The sequence below is a fragment of the Nansenia antarctica genome, assembly GCF_963989245.1.
Source record: "Nansenia antarctica genome assembly, chromosome: 10".
Classification (NCBI taxonomy): Eukaryota; Metazoa; Chordata; class Actinopteri; order Argentiniformes; family Microstomatidae; genus Nansenia; species Nansenia antarctica.
The window spans coordinates 22,572,276-22,596,043 of NC_137680.1; the positions used below are offsets into that span (position 1 = coordinate 22,572,276).

The window sequence follows — 23,768 nt, forward strand, 5'->3', positions numbered from 1 at the left end:
GTATTCTTTGATACATGTTCCATCTACCCAAAGCTGAATATATAAGAGTGTGATACTGATGGTTCTATGGTTCTGTTCATATGTAAGAGTGTGATACTGATGGTTCTATGGTTCTGTTCATATGTAAGAGTGTGATACTGATGGTTCTACTGGTTCTGTTCATATGTAAGAGTGTGATACTGATGGTTCTATGGTTCTGTTCATATGTAAGAGTGTGATACTGATGGTTCTATGGTTCTGTTCATATGTAAGAGTGTGATACTGATGGTTCTACTGGTTCTGTTCATATGTAAGAGTGTGATACTGATGGTTCTATGGTTCTGTTCATATGTAAGAGTGTGATACTGATGGTTCTACTGGTTCTGTTCATATGTAAGAGTGTGATACTGATGGTTCTACTGGTTCTGTTCATATGTAAGAGTGTGATACTGATGGTTCTACTGGTTCTGTTCATATATAAGAGTGTGATACTGATGGTTCTACTGGTTCTGTTCATATGTAAGAGTGTGATACTGATGGTTCTACTGGTTCTGTTCATATGTAAGAGTGTGATACTGATGGTTCTATGGTTCTGTTCATATGTAAGAGTGTGATAATGATGGTTCTACTGGTTCTGTTCATATGTAAGAGTGTGATAATGATGGTTCTACTGGTTCTGTTCATATGTAAGAGTGTGATACTGATGGTTCTATGGTTCTGTTCATATGTAAGAGTGTGATAATGATGGTTCTATGGTTCTGTTCATATGTAAGAGTGTGATACTGATGGTTCTACTGGTTCTGTTCATATGTAAGAGTGTGATACTGATGGTTCTACTGGTTCTGTTCATATGTAAGAGTGTGATAATGATGGTTCTACTGGTTCTGTTCATATGTAAGAGTGTGATAATGATGGTTCTACTGGTTCTGTTCATATGTAAGAGTGTGATACTGATGGTTCTACTGGTTCTGTTCATATGTAAGAGTGTGATAATGATGGTTCTACTGGTTCTGTTCATATGTAAGAGTGTGATACTGATGGTTCTACTGGTTCTGTTCATATGTAAGAGTGTGATACTGATGGTTCTACTGGTTCTGTTCATATGTAAGAGTGTGATACTGATGGTTCTACTGGTTCTGTTCATATGTAAGAGTGTGATAATGATGGTTCTACTGGTTCTGTTCATATGTAAGAGTGTGATACTGATGGTTCTATGGTTCTGTTCATATGTAAGAGTGTGATACTGATGGTTCTACTGGTTCTGTTCATATGTAAGAGTGTGATACTGATGGTTCTATGGTTCTGTTCATATGTAAGAGTGTGATACTGATGGTTCTACTGGTTCTGTTCATATGTAAGAGTGTGATACTGATGGTTCTATGGTTCTGTTCATATGTAAGAGTGTGATACTGATGGTTCTACTGGTTCTGTTCATATATAAGAGTGTGATACTGATGGTTCTACTGGTTCTGTTCATATGTAAGAGTGTGATACTGATGGTTCTACTGGTTCTGTTCATATGTAAGAGTGTGATACTGATGGTTCTACTGGTTCTGTTCATATATAAGAGTGTGATACTGATGGTTCTACTGGTTCTGTTCATATGTAAGAGTGTGATACTGATGGTTCTACTGGTTCTGTTCATATGTAAGAGTGTGATACTGATGGTTCTATGGTTCTGTTCATATGTAAGAGTGTGATAATGATGGTTCTACTGGTTCTGTTCATATGTAAGAGTGTGATAATGATGGTTCTACTGGTTCTGTTCATATGTAAGAGTGTGATACTGATGGTTCTATGGTTCTGTTCATATGTAAGAGTGTGATAATGATGGTTCTATGGTTCTGTTCATATGTAAGAGTGTGATACTGATGGTTCTACTGGTTCTGTTCATATGTAAGAGTGTGATACTGATGGTTCTACTGGTTCTGTTCATATGTAAGAGTGTGATAATGATGGTTCTACTGGTTCTGTTCATATGTAAGAGTGTGATAATGATGGTTCTACTGGTTCTGTTCATATGTAAGAGTGTGATACTGATGGTTCTACTGGTTCTGTTCATATGTAAGAGTGTGATAATGATGGTTCTACTGGTTCTGTTCATATGTAAGAGTGTGATACTGATGGTTCTACTGGTTCTGTTCATATGTAAGAGTGTGATACTGATGGTTCTACTGGTTCTGTTCATATGTAAGAGTGTGATACTGATGGTTCTACTGGTTCTGTTCATATGTAAGAGTGTGATAATGATGGTTCTACTGGTTCTGTTCATATGTAAGAGTGTGATACTGATGGTTCTACTGGTTCTGTTCATATGTAAGAGTGTGATACTGATGGTTCTACTGGTTCTGTTCATATGTAAGAGTGTGATACTGATGGTTCTACTGGTTCTGTTCATATGTAAGAGTGTGATACTGATGGTTCTACTGGTTCTGTTCATATGTAAGAGTGTGATACTGATGGTTCTACTGGTTCTGTTCATATGTAAGAGTGTGATACTGATGGTTCTACTGGTTCTGTTCATATGTAAGAGTGTGATACTGATGGTTCTACTGGTTCTGTTCATATGTAAGAGTGTGATACTGATGGTTCTACTGGTTCTGTTCATATGTAAGAGTGTGATACTGATGGTTCTACTGGTTCTGTTCATATGTAAGAGTGTGATACTGATGGTTCTACTGGTTCTGTTCAGTGGGCTGGGTCTGAGGAAGGGGTGATGGTTGGACTGACTCTGATGGACTGACTCTGAAGTCATTCTCATTTATTGTTGAAGTACTTTGCCGTGTTTGTTGATATGCAGACGTAATGTTTTATTGTTTTATGTAATGACTCAACAAACCCTTATTTATTTTTTTAAACTGATGGAAAATACATGATTACATCTGATGCCCTCCACCACTCCCATCCTTTTCTCTGGGAAAAATAAATCAATAAAATTTGATTTAAAAGAATAACATCTTCAATGTCAGCCTCTGATCTCATCCCCATGGGTCTATTTCAAACTCTAAACAATGTCATTGTAAACAAGCGCTGTATAGCTACATGGTTAAAACTATCCTTTAGATTTCATGGACGGTCTGTCCATAGCTCCATCTATGAAATTGACAGTGGTTTCATTTCTCTAGCCCCATCCCCTCAGCTGCTTACCAGAGACGTGTCAGGGACACTGCTTTGTTGTTGTTGGAATGGCAGCTTACCCCTTTAGGTTAGAAAGCCAACTGAATCATGACCCACCATAACCCAACAGTAAGGTCAGCCTCTACACGTACTGGGGTGGGGTGGCTAGAGTCCTGGTTGGTTACGGGTGCTAGTGTGCTAGCTAGTGTGCTATCTAATTTAGTTCTGAAAGCCCCTTCCCCTCTTCCCCGTACCTGCATGTTCCTCTTGCTGATCTGCTGGGTGATGTGCACCCTCCCCGTGCTGGGGTCCAGCCCCGCCAGCGGCACCGCCACCTCGCCGATGACGTCGTCGCGAGCGAACCGGTCAAAGCTCAGCACCAGGAAGTGCAGCGTGAGCTCGGGCAGCGTGCTGTAGGCCACGCCGTAGAAGGTGAACGTCTCGTCGAACGCCGGCTCCAGCGTCTTCCTCAGCACCCGGGTCTTCACTCGGTGCTTCTTCTCCGGCAGGATGGTCATCTTCACGTAAGGGTCGGAGCTGCCCGCCTGCTCGTCCACCGCCCGCAGCCCCTGCGCCCCCAGGATGGTCACCACCAGGGCCTTCTTAGGGAAGTTGTAGTCCACCGCCAGGCTGAGGGTGCCCAGGCTCCGGTGGTGGTCCGGCTCGGAGGGGTCGGAGGAGGACGCAGGGGTGAAGGGCGACACCGTCTCGCTGCTGCTGGCCGAGCTGCTCTCCAGACAGCAGTAGTCGGCCCTGACGGGCAGCACACGCTCCGGCCTGGCCTGGGGGGCGCCGGCGGGGGGCACCAGGTGGCTCATCTGCAGCTGAGCGGCGGGGGCGGCCGCGTCCAGGACGTTGTTCTCCGCGTCCACCAGGACCAACCCTCGCCTGCCGCCACCACCGCCCTGCGCCTCGCGGTCCCGCTCGCCCTGCCAGCCGGCCCGCCGCGCCAGGCGGACGATTCTCTTGCCGCTGTGGAGGGACTCCGGATAGATGCTGATGCCTTTGAGCATGTGAATGAACTTGTAGGGCGGGTCCTCGGTGGAGTCGCAGTAGCGGTCGCCGTGGAGCTTGTAGCGGCCCGTGGCCCGCAGGCAGCGGCGCCGGCAGAAAGACCACAGGAGGAGCAGGATCGCCACGGCGACCACCAGGACCCCTGCGCCGATGAAGCCGGCCAGCACTGGCGACATGTCTGAGAAAAGGAGGGAGTGCAGAAAGAGAGGTAAGGTAAAGGTTCAGCCTATATTCATCATACGGTGAAAATCATAGGCCAATAGGAAAAGCCTCTATCTAGATACTGAGTTCTCTACCGTACTACTAGAAAGTAGGGAACGCAATACTTTAAACATGTTATGTTTTTATTCCGTTGTATGGAATATTTGTCTGGACAACCTGAGGGTGTTCCTACAGCTTAACGGTTACACACACAAGACGGGCTAGCATGAGTCATACAAAAGTGGTCAGTTTGTCTGTAAAGAGTGACAAAAAGATTGAGTGGTCGTCAGGGGCGATAGAGGGTAGAGTGTGACGCAGCAGGTTTTGCTGTTTTCTAACCTTGCCCCAAACCCTAACCCTGACCTTAACCCCTCAGCGTTAACACCTTCCACTACTTAACCTACCTACTCTCATCTAAATTGGACATAATGGTCGATGACATGAAGTTCCAAAAAAGAAAAAAAAAAGAAAAAGAAAAGTTTTGTTTTTTAAAGTGTGTGCTACACTAGCTGTGTTATTATCTAGCTGTGTTATTAGATAGCTGTGTTATTAGATAGCTGTGTTATGGACCCTTGGATCACCTGGGGTCACACCTGGGGTCACACCTGGATCACACCGCCACGCTGGCTGACTGACTCACTCTGAGTCAACACAAAGTGTCATATTACTCCTATCTTAGCTTCCCTGCACTGGCTCCCCATCAAATTAAGAATTCAATTTAAGGTTCTGGTCATCACTTAAAGAGCCCTTCATGGTCAGGCACCTGCATACATCTGTGACCTACTGCGTCCTTACAGCCCCAGTAGGTCTCTCAGGTCCTCTGACCAGGGTTTGTGGTTGTCCCCCGTGTCAGATTAAAAACCAAAGGTGATCGAGCATTCCAAACCGTGGCTCCCAAACTTTGGAATGCTCTGCCCTTGGAACTTAGATCAGCGGTCTCGGTCGAAGCATTTAAAAAACAGCTCAAGACTGTCCTGTACAGACAGGCTTTTGGCTAACCCAAAAGTACTTTTTTTTGTGTCTTGTTATTATTTGTTGTACACTTGTTATTTGTTTCTTGTTTTTATTTTTACTTGTTTAGGGAAAGGGAAACCTTAGATATTCTTCTCCCGTGTTCTCCCAGTCATTGTGTTGACTCACTGTGGCGTCAGTACTATTGGGACATTAGGTCATTGCTGCAGCAATCCCAATAGCAGGGTGTGTGTGTGTGTGTGTGTGTGTGTGTGAGAGAGAGAGTCATCAGCAGTACAGATGTCATTCCTACGAGAGTTCAGGGCAGTAGCTGCAAACTGGGGAGACTCTGTCTCTGAATCCTAAATCATCCCAGAGCCTCTGGACCCATGGAGGAGACCTGAGAGGGCTGCACTGCCTTCCACTGGCCACTAGAGGGCAGGAAGAAGAGTTCGATTTTTTATTTACCACAATTGTTTCCACTCCTATCCAGTCCTCTCACACACACTCCTATCGCCCCCCCCCCGACACACACACACCTACACACAGTGTGTGTAGTGTGTGTGTGTGTGTGTGTGTGTGTATATGTGTGTACGTGTGTGTGTGTGTGAGATGAGTGGTGCGAGGGGAAGCTGTGCTGATCGCAGCTGTAATGGGACACAGGGGACAGATGCCAGGGAGGGAGGGAGGGGAGGAGGGAGGGAGGGAGGGAGGGGAGGAGGGAGGGAGGGAGGGAGGGAGGGAGGGATGAGGAGAGACCTCTTTGTTTGGCCAAGCCTCTGGAAAGAGACCACACATTGTTGCCTTGCTAGATCCCCCTCCTCACCCCCCCCCCTCAACCCGCCAGAGCTGTGCTGGCCAGCTGAGTATGTCACTGTGTACCCACACACACACACACACACACACACACACACACACACAGATTATGCATTCGCACACACACACAACCTCTCCTTCCCTCCCTCTCCCATCTCTCTCTCCTCTGCCTCTTTCAACTGTCTGTCTTCAAACAAAGGACTGTGCCCTTCCTTCCTGTTATTGGCCATTGGCATTCTGGGTAAGAATACCAGTAGGATGATGTCAGATTTTGGCCAGTGCTAAAAGCCGGCTGCTCTCGTTGCTCGGCAACACACTCTCCGGGGGGACCACTGGTGGGACAGAGCCTCTCCCAGCCCCCGGCGTGAGAGAGCTTCAGTTGTTAGCGTGTTAGCGTGCTAACATCGTTTTCTTTCAAACAGCCAACCGTGATTTGCGATTTGGCTGTACAACATGGTGATGAGCTTCAGTCACAGAACAAGACAGTTCAGCTCAACGTGACTCTCAGAAATGTGTTTTTCCCCAGTAAAATGCGAGGTGAAAGAAGAGAGAAAGATGCATGCCGCACAGATCAGATACCCTCATGCTGCTAGGTGTTTTAAGGCTAACGTGTAACATAATCGTCCCCATGGTTGTTTAATAGAGCACAACACAATGTTTTCAGTTGTATTGACCCTGGTGGGCCACCCAATTCACAATCCAGAAGTGTTGAAAGGGTAGTTGAAGGTGTTCTTGTTTTCTCTTTTCAAGCACTGTACTTAGTACCCTGTAGCTCCCAGCCTCTCTTGTGAAGAAGGTTTTCCCCTGGCAGTGATCATATGTGGTTGGCTCTGGGTGAGCCAGTGACTGATATGTGGTTGGCTCTGGGTGAGCCAGTCAGCAGCTCATGAGCCAGATCTGGTGTTGCGGCACATACAGCCGAGGGCCGGAAACTCAAAGTAGCCTATTATTTGAGCTGGACCTGGTCACAACACAGGGGGCTAGCCCTGAGGGGGGCCGGCCCGGAGGTAGAGTTGGCATGGTGCTCATGGCTCTGGGATGAGGTCTGGCACTGGTCCTGTCATTACTGGCCCTTTGTATGTGGTGGACCAGTTCTACCGTGAGAGGTGGACCAGTACTGGGTGAGAGGGGTGGACCAGTTCTAGGTGAGAGAGGTGGACCAGACTGGGTGAGAGAGGTGGACCAGTTCTAGGTGAGAGGGGTGGACCAGTTCTAGATGAGAGGTGGACCAGTTCTAGGTGAGAGGGGTGGACCAGTTCTAGATGAGAGGTGGACCAGTTCTAGGTGAGAGAGGTGGACCAGTACTAGGTGAGAGGTGGACCAGTTCTAGATGAGAGTTGGACCAGTTCTAGGTGAGAGGGGTGGACCAGTTCTACCGTGAGAGGTGGACCAGTTCTAGGTGAGAGGGGTGGACCAGTTCTAGGTGAGAGAGGTGGACCAGTTCTAGGTGAGAGGGGTGGACCAGTTCTAGGTGAGAGAGGTGGACCAGTTCTAGGTGAGAGGGGTGGACCAGTTCTAGGTGAGAGGTGGACCAGTTCTAGGTGAGAGGTGGACCAGTTCTAGGTGAGAGGGGTGGACCAGTACTGGGTGAGAGGTGGACCAGTTCTAGGTGAGAGAGGTGGACCAGTTCTAGGTGAGAGGGGTGGACCAGTTCTAGGTGAGAGGGGTGGACCAGTTCTAGGTGAGAGGGGTGGACCAGTTCTAGGTGAGAGAGGTGGACCAGTTCTAGGTGAGAGGGGTGGACCAGTTCTTGGTGAGAGGTGGACCAGTACTGGGTGAGAGGTGGACCAGTTCTAGGTGAGAGGGGTGGACCAGTTCTAGGTGAGAGGTGGACCACTTCTAGGTGAGAGGGGTGGACCAGTTCTAGGTGAGAGGGGTGGACCAGTTCTAGGTGAGAGAAATGGACCAGTTCTAGGTGAGAGGGGTGGACCAGTACTGGGTGAGAGGTGGACCAGTTCTAGGTGAGAGAGGTGGACCAGTACTGGGTGTTACTGGGCCAGTGTAGGTCTTTATGTGGGGGTTCCGTACTGGGTGAGAATTGTGTGAGAATTGTGTGAGAATTGGGTGAGAATTGTGTGCTCTCCCCTACGTGGCGACTCCTAACCCTTACATGAGGAATGGTGATCCACTGCTGGGAACTACACAGCCAGCTTCAGTCCTAGCCAATGAGAAGATGAATCATACATTTTGTGATATATATGGATCAATTGTTTTATACACAATCCCAAGTCACATCCCAATCCAACTGAGGCAACAGTGTTTAGAAACACCCAGACCATTTGGAGGAAATTCATACATCTTATCTGGTTTAGAAGAGTTTGACTGTGGAACATTGACAGACTCATTCCATGCATTACAGACTCAGTTCCATGCATTACAAGGAGCCCGTCCTCTGATTTCTACCTCCACTAGCCTCCCTTGCTGGGAAACAGACTGGCATTATTTGTTAGCCTGATGGGGGTAAGAGCAGCAGAGGAAACATGCACTGTCATCCAGGATTTCACCCGAGTCTCTGTGTGTTGTATGGTGTGTGTGTGTGTGTGTGTGTGTGTGTGTGTGTGTGTGTGTGTGTGTGTGTTGTATGGTGTGTGTGTGTGTTGTATGGTGTGTGTGTGTGTGTGTGTGTGTGTGTGTGTGTGTGTGTGTTGTATGGTGAGTGTGTTGTATGGTGAGTGTGTTGTGTGTGTTGTATGGTGTGTCTGTTGTATGGTGAGTGTGTTGTATGGTGTGTGTGTTGTATGGTGAGTGTGTTGTGTGTGTTGTATGGTGAGTGTGTTGTGTGTGTTGTATGGTGAGTGTGTTGTGTGTGTTGTATGGTGAGTGTGTTGTGTGTGTTGTATGGTGAGTGTGTTGTGTGTGTTGTATGGTGAGTGTGTTGTGCGTGTTGTATGGTGTGTGTGTGTGTGTGTTGTATGGTGAGTGTGTGTGTTGTATGGTGTGTGTGTGTGTGTGTGTGTTGTATGGTGAGTGTGTGTGTTGTATGGTGTGTGTGTGTGTGTGTGTTGTATGGTGAGTGTGTTGTATGGTGAGTGTGTTGTATGGTGTGTGTGTTGTATGGTGTGTGTGTGTGGTGTGTGTGTTGTATGGTGAGTGTGTTGTATGGTGAGTGTGTTGTATGGTGTGTGTGTGTGTGTGTGTTGTATGGTGAGTGTGTTGTATGGTGAGTGTGTTGTATGGTGAGTGTGTTGTATGGTGAGTGTGTTGTGTGTGTTGTATGGTGTGTGTGTTGTATGGTGTGTGTGTTGTATGGTGTGTGTGTTGTATGGTGTGTGTGTTGTATGGTGTGTGTGTGTTGTATGTGTGTGTGTTGTATGGTGAGTGTGTTGTATGGTGTGTGTGTTGTATGGTGTGTGTGTTGTATGGTGAGTGTGTTGTATGGTGAGTGTGTTGTATGGTGAGTGTGTTGTATGGTGAGTGTGTTGTGTGTGTTGTATGGTGTGTGTGTTGTATGGTGTGTGTGTTGTATGGTGTGTGTGTGTGTGTTGTATGGTGTGTGTGTGTGTGTTGTATGGTGAGTGTGTTGTATGGTGAGTGTGTTGTATCATGGTGAGTGTGTTGTGTGTAGTGTTGTTCTGATACCGATACTAGTATCGGCATGTGCACCGATACGGCACAAAAATGCTGGTATCGGTATCGGTGCATACTAACAAATAACACCCGATACCAAACTTGTTCAAACGCAGCGCGTTGCGTTTTTCTCAACTTGACTTGCTATTGTAGCCTGGCACAGTCTTCCTAATCACAGAAATGCGTCCTCATTGCTGGAGCACGCTATTGGCCCAGAGCGGCCACTCTCAACCAATGGCGGGGCAGCTTTTCCATGTCTCGCGACGCGAGAGAGTTTTTATCGGGTGAGATGTCTGCAGATGAAAGTAAGCAAGTTGAAACGTTAGCAAATATAATTGCTGAGTGTTCTGACAGAGAAAGTTGGTTAAAATGTGTCTTTATTACGGTATTGTGACTAGAAAGTGTGTGACTATAATTCCATGATGTGAATAATAGTGTTAAAGAACTAGCAAGCTAGCTAGCTAGCTCAGAGGTGATGAGATGAGCTAGTCTGCTGCACACTTGCCAGCTAAAGAGCTAACTGGACGCACTTTATTATTTTGCTTAGAGTAGACTTACAATCTTTCTTATTCTGCTAGAATTGGGCTTTATGGTAATACCATAATGGCATAGTTACAGTACATGGACAGTGGATTGAAGCATTGGAAATGTCTTTTTTTAAATAGTTTTCAGGTGAGAGAGTAAAGTCAAAATGACATTATCTGACTGCATTGCCCACAGCAATCCAATATTCAATTATAATTATGTTATAAATTGATATGGATCAATTTATACCTCTTATTAGATTATAAATACTCTAGTATTTTTATTTTTAGTATTTTAGTATTTTTATTTTTAGTATTTTTTAGTAGTTTGCCTTTTGGTTGACAGCAAAAGAGGGAGAGAGGAGGATAGAGCGGGAGAGAAGGAGAGAGAGCAGGATGGTGTCGGCACACCAGAGAGAGAGACAGCAAGAACCAGGTGAGAAAGTGGACAGGTAGTCAAGACCACATAAGTAGCCTTGAGAACCGATGGTTCTCGAGCCTAATGGCCCATAGGGCAGGAGCCTATCTCCTGTTTCCGTAGCGTGAGGCGGCTTGATGTACAAGTCGTACACCCCCTGGACATGACGCTGGTATGTCGCAGGGTCTTACCCCCTAAGGGGGGGGGGTCCATGCCACGGTCCATGCCACCCCCCCAAGGCAGCAAACCTAGGGGAAACAATGGCCTCTACACACAGAGCAGTCTGTCTGCCTTGTGTCTTACCGGCAGCTTAACTCTGAGATGCAGTCGATCTGAACCGCTGATTGTACGGACCAGCCGTGTTGCTGCATAATCCCAGAGTTGGGACAAGTGACCTCGATGAAAGATCGGTCGGAACAAAATGCAATCAGGATTAGTGAAGCCTGCTGGATTGTAAGTCAACTAACTCCGTGGGCCTCATTTATAGAATGTGCTTAGATCAATTTCATCATCATTTTGATCTTACCCGTGTCGTACGTAGAAAACCACGTCAACGTAGTGATTTATACAATTTCAACGTGAGTCAATTTGACCGTGGAAACGATCGTAGCTCTACGTCGTGTATTCACCTTGCGTACGCACATTACCTACTGGTTATGCAGAGTTATTACAGGCATGTGAGCCGCACTGCCTAAACTGTAATTCATGCGAAGTGAACGTGACTTGTAATAAAATTAACGATGTTGTTATCAGCCGAGAAAATGAGTTTAATTCAAGATTTAAAGGGAACTGATGTTTATGATTGTATTTCAGTCTTTCTTTATATCCCTCCGGAGCTGTCTATCTCCCCTTCAACATGCCTAGTGCGTTCCACAACGGACCTTGCCCGGCCATGCGCTAAATTATACTGGATTTTCTCCGGTGTTTGGGAGTTCGCAAAGGGAGTTCGCAGCCATGAGTTGAGGGGTGATGAGGGGGGATGGCATCCCCCCTGAAATAAAAACAGTCAAAATCGTCCCCCTTCTAAAACGGCCATCCCCTCTTTCCATACTTTATGTCATTTTATCAATGAACGTGGTATTACTGCTATTTCAAGGTGCGAGGGGGCACGCACACATGCAATGACATTTTTACCAAGTTACTGACACTGAAGTCACTGACGCTGAGGGGATGCTAAAATTGTCCTCATATGATAAAATCCACCACCTCCCCTGATTTTCTTTTACAACTTGAGTAGCCTACTGAGTATAAGCATTTGCCTGGTTAGTTGTCATGATCAAACGTTACAAATGCAACTTACCGAGAAGCCACCCTTCTCTGCCCTCTCCCGCTTCCAGACTACCCTATATTATAGCACTTGGCTTAATTCAGCCGCTATAATTAAGCCGCTATCACAGGGCCTTAACACAAACCTCATTCACCTGCGTTCATTTTACCTGCGTTGGTATTTATAGAAGGAAGCACGTACGCAATTTTAAACCATCTCAGCCCGTTTTATAAATAATGCTTACGTCCGTTTAGAAAACTGTGCTTACGTGAAAGTCAAAGATGACGTTCAAGTACTTTTTTATAAATGAGGCCCGGTGACCAGATAAGACTTTAAGATGAAGCTGCCCAGATAACTGCATAATGGTGGAACATTTGCATGTTAACTACTGCCCTGCGTACGTAATAGGACAGTGAAGCATTTTGTCTTCTTTTGGATCTAGGCTATATACTCCAGGGGCCTCATTTAGAAAGCTTTGCGTAGAACTGGCGTGAACAGCTTGCGTACGTACGCAAAGCAAGAACATTTTACTATGGAGATAGATTTATATCATAAATACACACGTACGAAAGTATAATACGCAACCGTGTTTTGCTACCCGCAACCGTGTTTTGCTACCCGCAACCGTGTTTTGCTATCCATCCGCACACATCTCTCGAGTCGTGTGTCGTAAAAAGAATTCACGCGTGCGTGAACAGATCCACGCAAGCGTGTTTTGCTATCAACCCGCAAATATCTCTACATTCGTGAACCGTGTTTTGTGAACCGTGTTTTGCTCTGCTTGGATTTACGTATGTATTTTTGAGACAAACATTTCCCGATTCGTAACTTACGTAACGTAATTAGCTGATTATAAGGCGCTATCTGATTGGCCGGTGATCTGCGCTGTTCTTTCGACAAGATGAGTGTTTATACAGTTTCTACCACTCAGCAAATACGATAATACACTACGAGAGCACTTAGAATACATAATAGTTTACAAGTAATACGTTTATGTATTATATTATTTATCCCCCCTCACATGTATTGTGGTTAACCTACATGTTTTGCTCACTGCACTTCTTATCCACCACTGATGTAAAAACCGAACAATTTCAGAATGTTTGCTTTTATAATATAGACTACCCACTTCAGTCACCCACACCACTGCTAGAAAGCATATAGTCAGGTTCACTATGTTTCAATTTAAACTTTCGTGGGAATTTTTTGGGGATTTGCTAATCTATACATTTTTGGAAAGGGCATTGTATGAGGAATCAGAAAATATATGTTTCCATTTGCACAGATGTCTGAAAGGCGGCCATCTTGGCATTTACAAAATGGCCGCCATAATACACACATTTTGTAATATCTTGGCTTCTAAATAAGCTAGAACATTGATTTTAACTGCTAAACCTACATTTTCAGGGTCAATGAATCCAATGGTTGGAGTTACAAAGCAATTTTTTGTATTCTTCTTCTTAAAAAAAAAAGTATATGGGCACAGGCAGCCATTGCTCTGCAGGATCCATAGGCTAATTGGATCCCCTGCAAAATTGGTACTCCAAACATGAGGATGGCATGCTTAAACCAACAACCACAGACGTCCTCCCAGCCCCAAAGTCCATCATTGAGATGGTACAATGCAAATGCAAAACTGACTGTTCTTCTGGCAGATGTTCATGCAGAGCTAAGAACTTAGCCTGTACCGACATGTGCAGCAGCCAGTGCCAGAACGATGACGATTCCCAAGCTGTGACGCACGAAAGTGATGATGATGAACTAATCTAACAGCCCAGCTCACATTGGCACGCATTGGACTCGCCATTCACATATCACATCACACATAGCATAAACGCTTATACATAGTCAAGAGACACAACCCGCCTGTCATTACACATAGAGTAAATACACATCCCACAAACAGAACAACCAGCACACCATACACTCCCCACATTCCTCCCATTCATTTATTTTGTTTCATTCCCTATTTTTATCATTAAATATGATATACGGAGCTTATTCTCCATGCCGCACCCGCCTTGAAGTCCTGCCTGAGAGCGTTCCTCACTTCCTGTTTGCGCCAACTCAAGATCCCCAAAATCTGGCGAAGAGCCCTAGTTGTTGCGATCCCTAAACCGAATAAGCCTGAAGGGGACCCTAAGAGTTACCGTCCCATCTCTCTGTTATGCATCCCCTTCAAGATCCTCGAGATGGGGCCGTCTTTATAGACCTGACGGCTGCCTACGATACCGTATGGCATCGCGGCCTCACCTGCAAGCTGCTCCGCCTGCTGCCGGACAGGCACATGGTCAGAATGATCATGGAGCTCATCCGTAACCGCAGCTTTACCCTTACCACCGGTTGCGGACAGCTAAGCAGGCTTCGACGCCTTAAGAACGGCGTCCCTCAGGAATCGGTCCTGGCCCCCCTCCTCTATAATATCTACACCTATGACCTGCCCAACACACTCTCGCGGAAGTACGCCTACGCAGACGACCTCGCAGTGGTGTACTCTGCTGGAAATTGGCAGTCTGTGGAGGGGATTCTGAGCCAGGACATGCAGACACTAGTGGCATACTTCCGGAAATGGAGATTGAAGCTTAGCGAGGCAAAGACGGTGTCGGCTGCCTTCCACCTTAACAACAGGGAGGCTAAATGTGAGCTTAGAGTATACCTAGATGGAACTCCCCTGCCATGTTCCGCTGAGCCAATCTATCTCGGCGTGACATTGGACAGGACGCTCACGTTTCGCCGGCACCTCGAGTCACTGCGCAAGAAGTTAACAGCTCGTGTGGCGTTGATGAGGCGACTGGTTGGCTCAGGCTGGGGCGCCGGCGCAAAGACCTTGCACACGGCAGCCCTAGCCCTCCTTTATTCAACTAGTGAATACTGCGCCCCAGTATGGTGTCGCAGTGCCCACACCCGCCTCATCGACTCGCCTATAAACGAAGCCTTGCGGTTTGTGACAGGATGCCTGCGTCCTACCCCCGTGGACAACCTTCCCATCCTAGCAGGCATCCAGCCCGCAGGCCTCCGCCGCATGGGAGCCACAGCACGTCTCGCCTGCCGGGCCGTGGAGCTTAATAACCATCTGCTCCACGATAGGCTCACTATAACAGCGGAGCCCTCCCGGCGTCTCAAGTCGAGACACCCATTTGTGCCTGCCGCACAGGATCTCAGGCAGCAATGCAGAGATCTTAACATCAGTGCGGCAGGATGGGCGGATTATATGTGGCGCGCGGAGTGGGAGGCAAACACCTCCAAACTCCGCGACCATATCCCAGTCGCCGGCCCTGAGCCCCTCGGGATGGACTTGCCAAGGCTATCCTGGGTGAGGCTCAATCGTCTCCGGACCGGCATCGGGCGTTTCCGCTCATCAATGCACAGATGGGGCTTGGCCCCAAATGCGTCGTGCGAGTGTGGCGCAGAGGACCAAACCGCAGACCATGTTATCCTGGATTGCCCGGTGTACCACCCACCCAACGGGATGCATGTTCTGTCGGTACTAGATGACGAGACGATGACGTGGCTTCTGGAGGGGTGTCCAGAAATATAGCCCGGGTGAGCCCCTCAACCAGGTCTCGGGGTGGTAAAAGGGGAGCCCCTCGGCCCTGAGCATGGTGGAGTGGAGAGGAAAACAACTACCCATACGCCGAAAGAAGATCATTAAATATGCCATTAGGCTAAAGATTTACCTGCCTCTGTATTGCCTTACTGGTTGCTGGCTGTTGCCATAACATCCAAAAATGTATAGATTAGCAAACCCCCCCAAAAAGCCAACAAAAGTTTAAATCATAACATCGAGACTATCTAATGCAGGAGGTTGTCGTGATCATACTGTGGTCTGTGGACTCACGTATGGAAGTAATAGAAAAACGACAATTTCTTAAAGTATAAGTTACACATTTTTATGTGATGATATAAAAAAAAAAAGAATACAAAAAATAGCTTTGTAACTACAACCATTGGATTCCTTGACCCTGAAAATGTAGGTTTAGCAGTTAAAATGTTCTAGCTTATTTAGAAGCCAAGATATTACAAAACGTGTGTATTATGGCGGCCATTTCTTAAATGCCAAGATGGCCGCCTTTCAGACATCTGTGCAAATGGAAACATATATTTTCTGATTCCTCATACAATGCCCTTTCCAAAAATGTATAGATTAGCAAATCCCCAAAAAATTCCCACGAAATTATATAACAAACCTGACTAATATGTTTGTAGTTGGAACAGGGAGCATTTTGAGGGAGGGGGTCAGTTCTATCAGCATGTTAAATGTTAAATGTGCAACAAGAGGAGATAACACACTGGACAAGGTATACACCAACATCAAGCTTGCTTACAAGGCTAGACCGCTAGCTCATCTAGGCATGTCTGACCACGTGTCCATCCTCCTGATCCCAGCCTACACTCCCATGAGGAAAAGTGCTCCCATCACCACTAAGACTGTCAGAACCTGGCCAGCAGGGTCCACCCCACTGCAGATCTGCCTGAATGACACCTCATGGCAGGAATATGAGCATGAGGACCTGGAACAGTTCACGTCGTCGGTTCTGAACCACATAGTGAACTGCACCAACTCAGCCACCGTGGACAAACGTGTCCGGGTCTACCCCAACACGAAGCCATGGATGACTGAGAAGGTCCGAAAACTGCTCAAGGAGAGGGACAACGCCTTCTCAGCGAAGGACACACTGCTGTACAACACCTAAACCGTGGCATCCGGGAGGCCAAGGAAGACCACAGAGAGAAGATTGAGGAATGCTTCCTGAGCAACGACTCCAGGCGGGTGTGGCAGGGGGTTCAGCACATGACAAACTTCAGAGCCAACAGGCTCACAGCCGCGGAGGACGACCCCCTGCTGGCGGAAGAGCTGAACTCCTTCTACGCCCAGTTCGACGAGGGGCGAACGGAGGTAACCACAACACAAACACCACTCTCTCCAGCTCTCAGCAGCCTCACCCTTAGAGAGCATGAAGTGAGACGCGTGCTGAAGGCGGTGGACCCCAGAAAAGCCTCAGGGCCGGATGGCGTCCTGGGACGGGTGCTGAGGGACTGCGCCGACCAGCTGGCCTGGGTTTTCACCAACATCTTCAACCAGTCCCTGTCCCAGGCCACCATCCCACCCTGCCTGAAAACCTCAACAATCATCCCAGTCCCGAAGAAAAGCACGGTGAGCTGCCTAAACGACTACCGCCCGGTGGCACTCACACCAATCATCATGAAGTGCTTTGAGAAACTGGTCCGGGCCCACATAGTCACACGCCTCCCGCCCAACCTGGATCCATACCAGTTCGCCTACAGAGCCCACAGGTCCACAGAGGACGCCATCGCGACGACTCTCCACTCCACTCTATCCCACCTGGAGAGGGGGAACAGCTACGCGAGACTGCTCTTTGTGGACTTCAGCTCTGCCTTCAACACCATCCTTCCAGACAGGCTAGTGACCAAACTACTAGACCTGGGACTATCACACTCCATCTGTGCATGGATCAAGGACTTCCTGTCTGACCGCCCCCAGAGGGTGCAGGTGGGCTCCCACACCTCCACAGCCCTCAGACTCAGCACTGGGTCCCCCCAGGGCTGCGTACTAAGCCCCATCCTCTACAACCCCTACACCTACGACTTCACCCCCGTCCACCCCAGCAACTCCATCATAAAGTTTGCAGACGACACCACCGTGGTGGGCTGCATCTCGGGGGGGGACGAGGCGGCGTACAGGGATGAGGTGGAGCAGCTGGGCAAGCTGTGCAAGGTTAACAACCTACTGCTGAACCAGTCAAAGACCCAGGAAATCATCGTGGACTTCAGGAGAAAAAAATCTGAGGTCCAGTCCCTGCTCGTCGATGGAGGGAGCGTGGAGAGAGTCTCAACCCTCCGATTCCTGGGGGTGCACATACAGGATGACCTGTCCTGGAAGACCAACACAGCAGCCATCATCAAGAAGGCACAACAGCGGCTCTACTTCCTGAGAGTCCTCAGGAAATACCACCTCAAACAGGAGCTGCTTGTGACCTTCTACCGCTGCACAGTGGAGAGCATCCTCACCTACTGCATCTGCGTGTGGTTCTCCAGCTGCACAGCCGCAGAGAGGAAAGCGCTACAGAGAGTCGTGAGATTGGCCCAGAAGATCATCGGCGCCCCGCTCCCCTCTCTGGAAGAGCTGTACAACACACGCTGCCTCAGGAAGGCCTCCAAGATCTCCAGAGACCCATCCCACCCTGGGAACGAACACTTTGTTCGGCTGCCCTCGGGCAGGCGGTTCAGGACCATGTCCGCAAGGACAAATAGACTGAAGCTCAGCTTCTACCCTAGGGCCATTCAGGCCCCGAACACAGCAAAGACCTAGTAGGTTCTAGGCCCTGGACAATCTAGACAATTTGATGGCAGCTACTAGATTGTAATCAAGTGCAATACTGAAACACAACTGTGAACATTTCAAACCTGCAAACTGCGACACTTTAAATGAATGTGCAATAATACTACGTGCAATATGACAACCCTCGTGCACATAAGGTTCAGAGATAGGAAATGTTAGGATATTTAGTATTTATAGCATAGCATTGAGTACAGCACAGTGTTTTATTTGTATAGTATAGTATAGTGGATAGTGTATATAGCCTTTATTTATGTAAACCAGCTCTTTTCCCTTCTTGTTTTTAGTATTTTTTTCCTAGCACCAGGGGAGCTCCCCCTCCCAAATGTCGTTGTATGGTACCTGTACTATATTAATGACAATAAAGACCATTCATTCATTCATCATTCATAGAATATGGCAGCCTGCCTTTCATGCTGGCATATTCTGACCCCCCCCCCCCCTAACTATTGTTTGCAAAGTATGAGACACTTCATATTTTTTGTGGTGACATCTTTAGGTCACTGGGTGGTACCCCTGAAAGCACATGCTTGTAGTTATAACAGGGAGCATTTTGAGGGGGGGGGGGGTCAGAATATGCCAGCATGATGCTTTTTTATAAAGCCCAAATTTGATTTTATACTCACCCATTTCAGGGCACTAAAAGTGATAGGACAATTGACTTGACAGGTATTTCTGGTAAATTAGGTGTGTTCCATCACATTGTGCAGGCATAAGAGAGATCGAATGTCTAGTATTGATTATAGACGTTGTGTTTAGAGTGTGCTATTGGTGTTTGTCAACATGAGGACCAAAGAGACGTCATTGAAGGTGAAGAGGACCATTAGGATTAATCTTAATATATCAAAAATAAATTACTGTTCAAACATTTAGCTATCTTATCTGCTTCTCATGTACAATGAAGTACAGTAACTATGTATTGCTTGCCAAAGTAGCTAGTTGTTGTAGAGTAATTGCTGAGGAAGATGATGAGGAACTTAAACTTTAAGTTTGTCCGAGCCATAGGCTATATGTTACAGGAGTTAAGGATTGATTTCAATACAATTTAAACAACTTTATTTGACCAATGGTGGATTTTAAAGCCAAGCCAAATGTGTTCATGTTAATTGTATGTAGTTTTCTTCAAAACAAAATGTAGCTGAATCAAAACTACTCTGGAGGTACAGAGCCAACATCCAGCTGGGTCTGAACCTAGGGCCCTTATGACTGACCCAGTAAGTTGCTGTTATACAAAGAGGACGTTCTTGTGGTACGAAGGCTACTATTGGGTTTAGAAGTTGCAGGCAGGGCTACTCTGCTTACACCTAGGCCTACTCAATCCCTTCAATGATTCCAGTCAACCACATCCTCTTGTCCCTCACAAATCCTGCTGGCCCTGTCAACATACAGTATCATGACAGTATACACTGTATCATTAGGGTATACCGTATGATGGTTTTCTGGCTTCCAAAATAAGTCTTGTCAACTATCTGTGTGCTTATGGACTTGTGTCATCATATTCCACTAGTGGTTATATTGTACGTATGGTATTACCCATCACTGTATTCGTGCAGCATGAGAACACCATGCATCTCTTCAGGTCACTAACTAACCAACACACATGTTGTCTCTGCCTTTAGAACACAGAAAAACAAGAAAAACACATAGGTTGAGGGAGATAAAGTTCAATTCTGGAGGTTTTACTCAGCTTGGAAGCTGGACCAGCTTTTTGGCTGGTGTTTACTTTTACAAAAACAAAGACTGTCGATGCTTATCCGGGAATAGACATCACGTCATTCCCATCCACCCATCTCCCAGCAGAGGCCATGGGGAGCAGGCCAGCCGCAGTCCAACCCCAACCCCAACCCTACCATCCTAACACACCTAGTCAAGCTACTGGAGATCATTCATTGACACAATAGTGCATTTTATGATAGACAATGAAACCATCTATGTTGAATCTAGTTGTGTGGGTTATCTTAAGATGGCACTCAAGTCAGACGCTAAAACAAACAATGAAACTGAATACATGTTTGCCTGGTTAAATAAAGGTTAAATTAAATATATATATATATAAACCCTAAAAAATACATTTTGAAACCTAAAAAACACATTTGACGAATGCATGAAGGGCGGTTTAGCCTCTAGAAGCCTAGTAATGATATTAAGGTGTGTTCCGACTCGATACCACTAGGCTATAGGCAGCTAAAACTAACAGAAGGGATCATTCCAAACATTATCCAGAAATAAAACAAATAACATTGATTATTCTCAATAAATAACAAACAGCAACATAAACTAGACAGACTCCAGCTGCTTACCATATGCAGGTCGTAACTCAGTCATCTCAGCCATTTTGATTAGTAGCGCAGATGCTGTGTTCCTTGCCGCCCCGATAAAAAAAAGAAAAGAAAAATGAAGGAATATGAGGACGTTGTGTCCTTATTGTATATCCATAGAGAGCGGGCTACGATAAAATGATCAATATTACGGTAATTATTTGTCTAAAATAGCTCATTTGTCTCCAAGCTTGTCCTCCGGTGTGTTCGTGTGTGTCTGTACGAGGTCGAGCCACGGCTCAGTGATGCTCCGGTGGAGGCAGAGGAGACCTGGTACCCAGACACGCCCTCTGGCGGCGGCGCGCCGTCACATGTTTACTGGGCTTGCTAGGGCTGCGTTCATACATTCGCTCTGGAAATCTGATCAGCACTCATGGAATGCCTCTTGTCCAATCAAATTACTTGGCCCCTTTATGACTCTGTGTGCGCTCCGGCGCTCTCAGAGTGATTTTACGAACGCAGCCTTGGTATGACGTTATTGTTGTGTATGACATTATTAAAGGTATGCCATTATTGAAGGTATGCCATTATTAAAGGTATGACATTATTAAAGGTATGACATTATTAATGGTATGACATTATTGTTGTGTATGACATTATTAATGGTATGACATTACTCGGACGTTTGCTTGTTATCCGTTTAATCAAATGCCCAAAGAGGGAAAGCATACTTCAGGCTAACTAAGCTAACTATCGAAATACGGTTGCTCATAACCTGTACAATAAACCATAGTATTTTGAAGCATGCTATCAGTACGTTATTTTTAAATATGAAATATTCTTGATCATGATTAATATGACTCTGTAATACCTTAATGAGAGTAGAACAGAGAGTGTTTTACCTCTTAATAATTAAATCAATAAGGATGTATTACTGGTTCTGTACTATTGTTAAAATTTTTCTTGAATAACACTTAGTAAACGATGATGTGTAGCTTCAAAGCAGTTAATACAAAGTAATGCTCATCTCAGGGAATTCCCTGTGCACAACAGACAGGTCATGGAACTTTTTTGGAATGTTTTTTTAACCACAGCGCCGGAAACAAATCAGACTTTATCGCTCTATCCCTGACAATTACAAGCAGAATCATTGCTTGGCCTATGTATTCGTATTTTTTGTCAATAAATCAAATAAAAAAAAATAAAAAATCTAATGGAACTCTAGTATTATTTGCATGCAAAATGCATTTTCCCAATTTTATTTTTTTGTGTGCGTTATTGGTGACCGAGCATGCAGAAATTACTGAAAGCTGCTTTAAATAAACTGTAAGGTAGTCCTCTGACAATGTGCATAATGTGAACAAATTCAGTTGCACATAAATGGCAATATGACACAACTTGAAGGACTGAATACAAAATATTATCAAAAACAGTTTAATTATTGAACTTGAACTTTGGAGTAGTTATAACCTACATACAGCATTGGAAAGCAATTCATTTTACATAATAAAATAGTGCTAAAAATAACAATGATTCATTATACTAGAGAAAGGCAAAAATAGCATTTTTCTTCAAAATCAAACAAATAATAATTATCATATGTAGACAGAATAAGGCTGAATACTGACATACACATATGCCAGCTGATGAAATATGTATTATAAAACACTGGTAGCTTGCTGTCTAATATTTAGATTTACAAGAATAGTTAGGCGTACACTACATTTGTACCAGGTACAGAGAGAATACAAACGACTGAACAATTGGCCCAATGATTAAGAGAACTGTTTAATATTACAATAAATAATTTAACATCACACACACATTTTATTGATGTGTTTGTTATCGACCCTCACATGATTATCATTACAAGCTTTGACAGAAACAGAGGCCAACATGTCTTTGGAAGAAAAAAAAACTGTTCAAAACGATTGGTGTTTGAAGTCAGTTGATGTTCCCTAGAATGGCCACTCCTCACAATGGTCCTCCTACACATGTTCATGATGCTAGGAAAGGAAGTGTCACCCCGCCTTTCTTGTCCTCAATCTCCATAGCAACAGAGAGCAAGTGGGGCCACTCTATGGGGTTTGTAAATACGCTCCGAGAGGGCCGGAGTGCACCGGAGTGTTCGAAACGTAACTTATTTCAGTTGAAACCAGAGCTCTCTGAGCGCTCAGAGCACATTTCCAGAGCGTATTTACAAACACACCCAATGAGTAAGACTAGTGCTTTAATGGGTTGGTTAGCTTTACAACGGTCACACTTAGGTTTGCAATTTCACCATCAGAACAATGTGTATGACTGTCATGAATCTCTGAGACAATAATTCTCAACATACCATATTTCAATGCAACAAAAAGGTTTTCAATCATGTTTCAAAGGAAAGTGATGATTTTCCTTCCCTAGCATAAAGTCTACATGGGCTGAGATGGAAGGTGGAAAGCAGATAGAGCTGTTAGTGGTCAAGACAGCAATACATGGTCCAGGAAACCTCATTCTGGTTGAAAAGAAGCATTACCATTGAAGCAGGAGGAGAGTGGTGAGAGAACTTTGAAATGAAGGCAGTTTGTTATAGTACAGACGCGTACTGTTTCATTGTACTCACAGTTAAGGCACTAATTCACTTTTAACTTGTTGAAAAGTCTTAAGTGAAACTAAACCTTTGACTTTTATAGTTTTTTTTATGCATTTCACAAAAAGAAGCTTTGGTTGAACAGAGAAACTAATGGGACGTACTACAGAAAGGCCCGAAAGATGGTTTATCTAATGGTATACACGGCCCCTGACAATAGCCACACTCAGAGAGAAAAACTCGGGCTAGACTTGGCTATTTATAAAAGCTCTGATTTCTCTTAGTGTTTGAGAAACTCAAACTTCATTCTAATTTGTCGAGAACATGTTTGTCTCTGGCCCAGACAAATCCCAGCCATCCTCCCAACAGGCCATTCTAGTTTTCCATGCAAACTCTGGTCTTCCAGCATGACATGCTTGTGACATACTGTGGGTGGCGTCCATTGCTGAAAACACTGCTCCAGCAGAGAATTGATATCAGACATTCGTGAAGCCATATGAAGCCATCAAAAGTGATTTCTATAGAAATGTCCCTCCCTTCACATCACTGCTCCACTGGTGGGGGAAAATATATCCAATATAAAACTGAAAGTGTTAGAAGGGCAATTATCAGTTTATTTTACTTGTCAGGCTGGTTCTAAGCAAAACCACTAAGGTCCACCTCTCTCTCTCACAAACACAGACACACACACACACACACACACACACACTCACACACACAAACTGC

At 45.6% G+C, this 23,768-nt stretch overlaps 1 protein-coding gene across 1 annotated transcript in view; it reads right to left on the reverse strand.

Annotated features, from left to right (window-relative positions):
* LOC308166980 (synaptotagmin-11-like) overlaps window positions 1-20,546 on the reverse strand; it is a gene marked incomplete at both ends in the record, with an annotated part of 26,421 nt that extends 5,875 nt beyond the window's left edge. The window contains 2 exons of the mRNA XM_080541313.1: window positions 3,351-4,288; window positions 20,513-20,546. Coding sequence (XP_080397439.1) covers window positions 3,351-4,288; window positions 20,513-20,546 — 972 coding nt within the window. The remainder of the gene's footprint in view (window positions 1-3,350; window positions 4,289-20,512) is intronic.
* Between the last annotated feature and the right edge of the window lie 3,222 nt (window positions 20,547-23,768).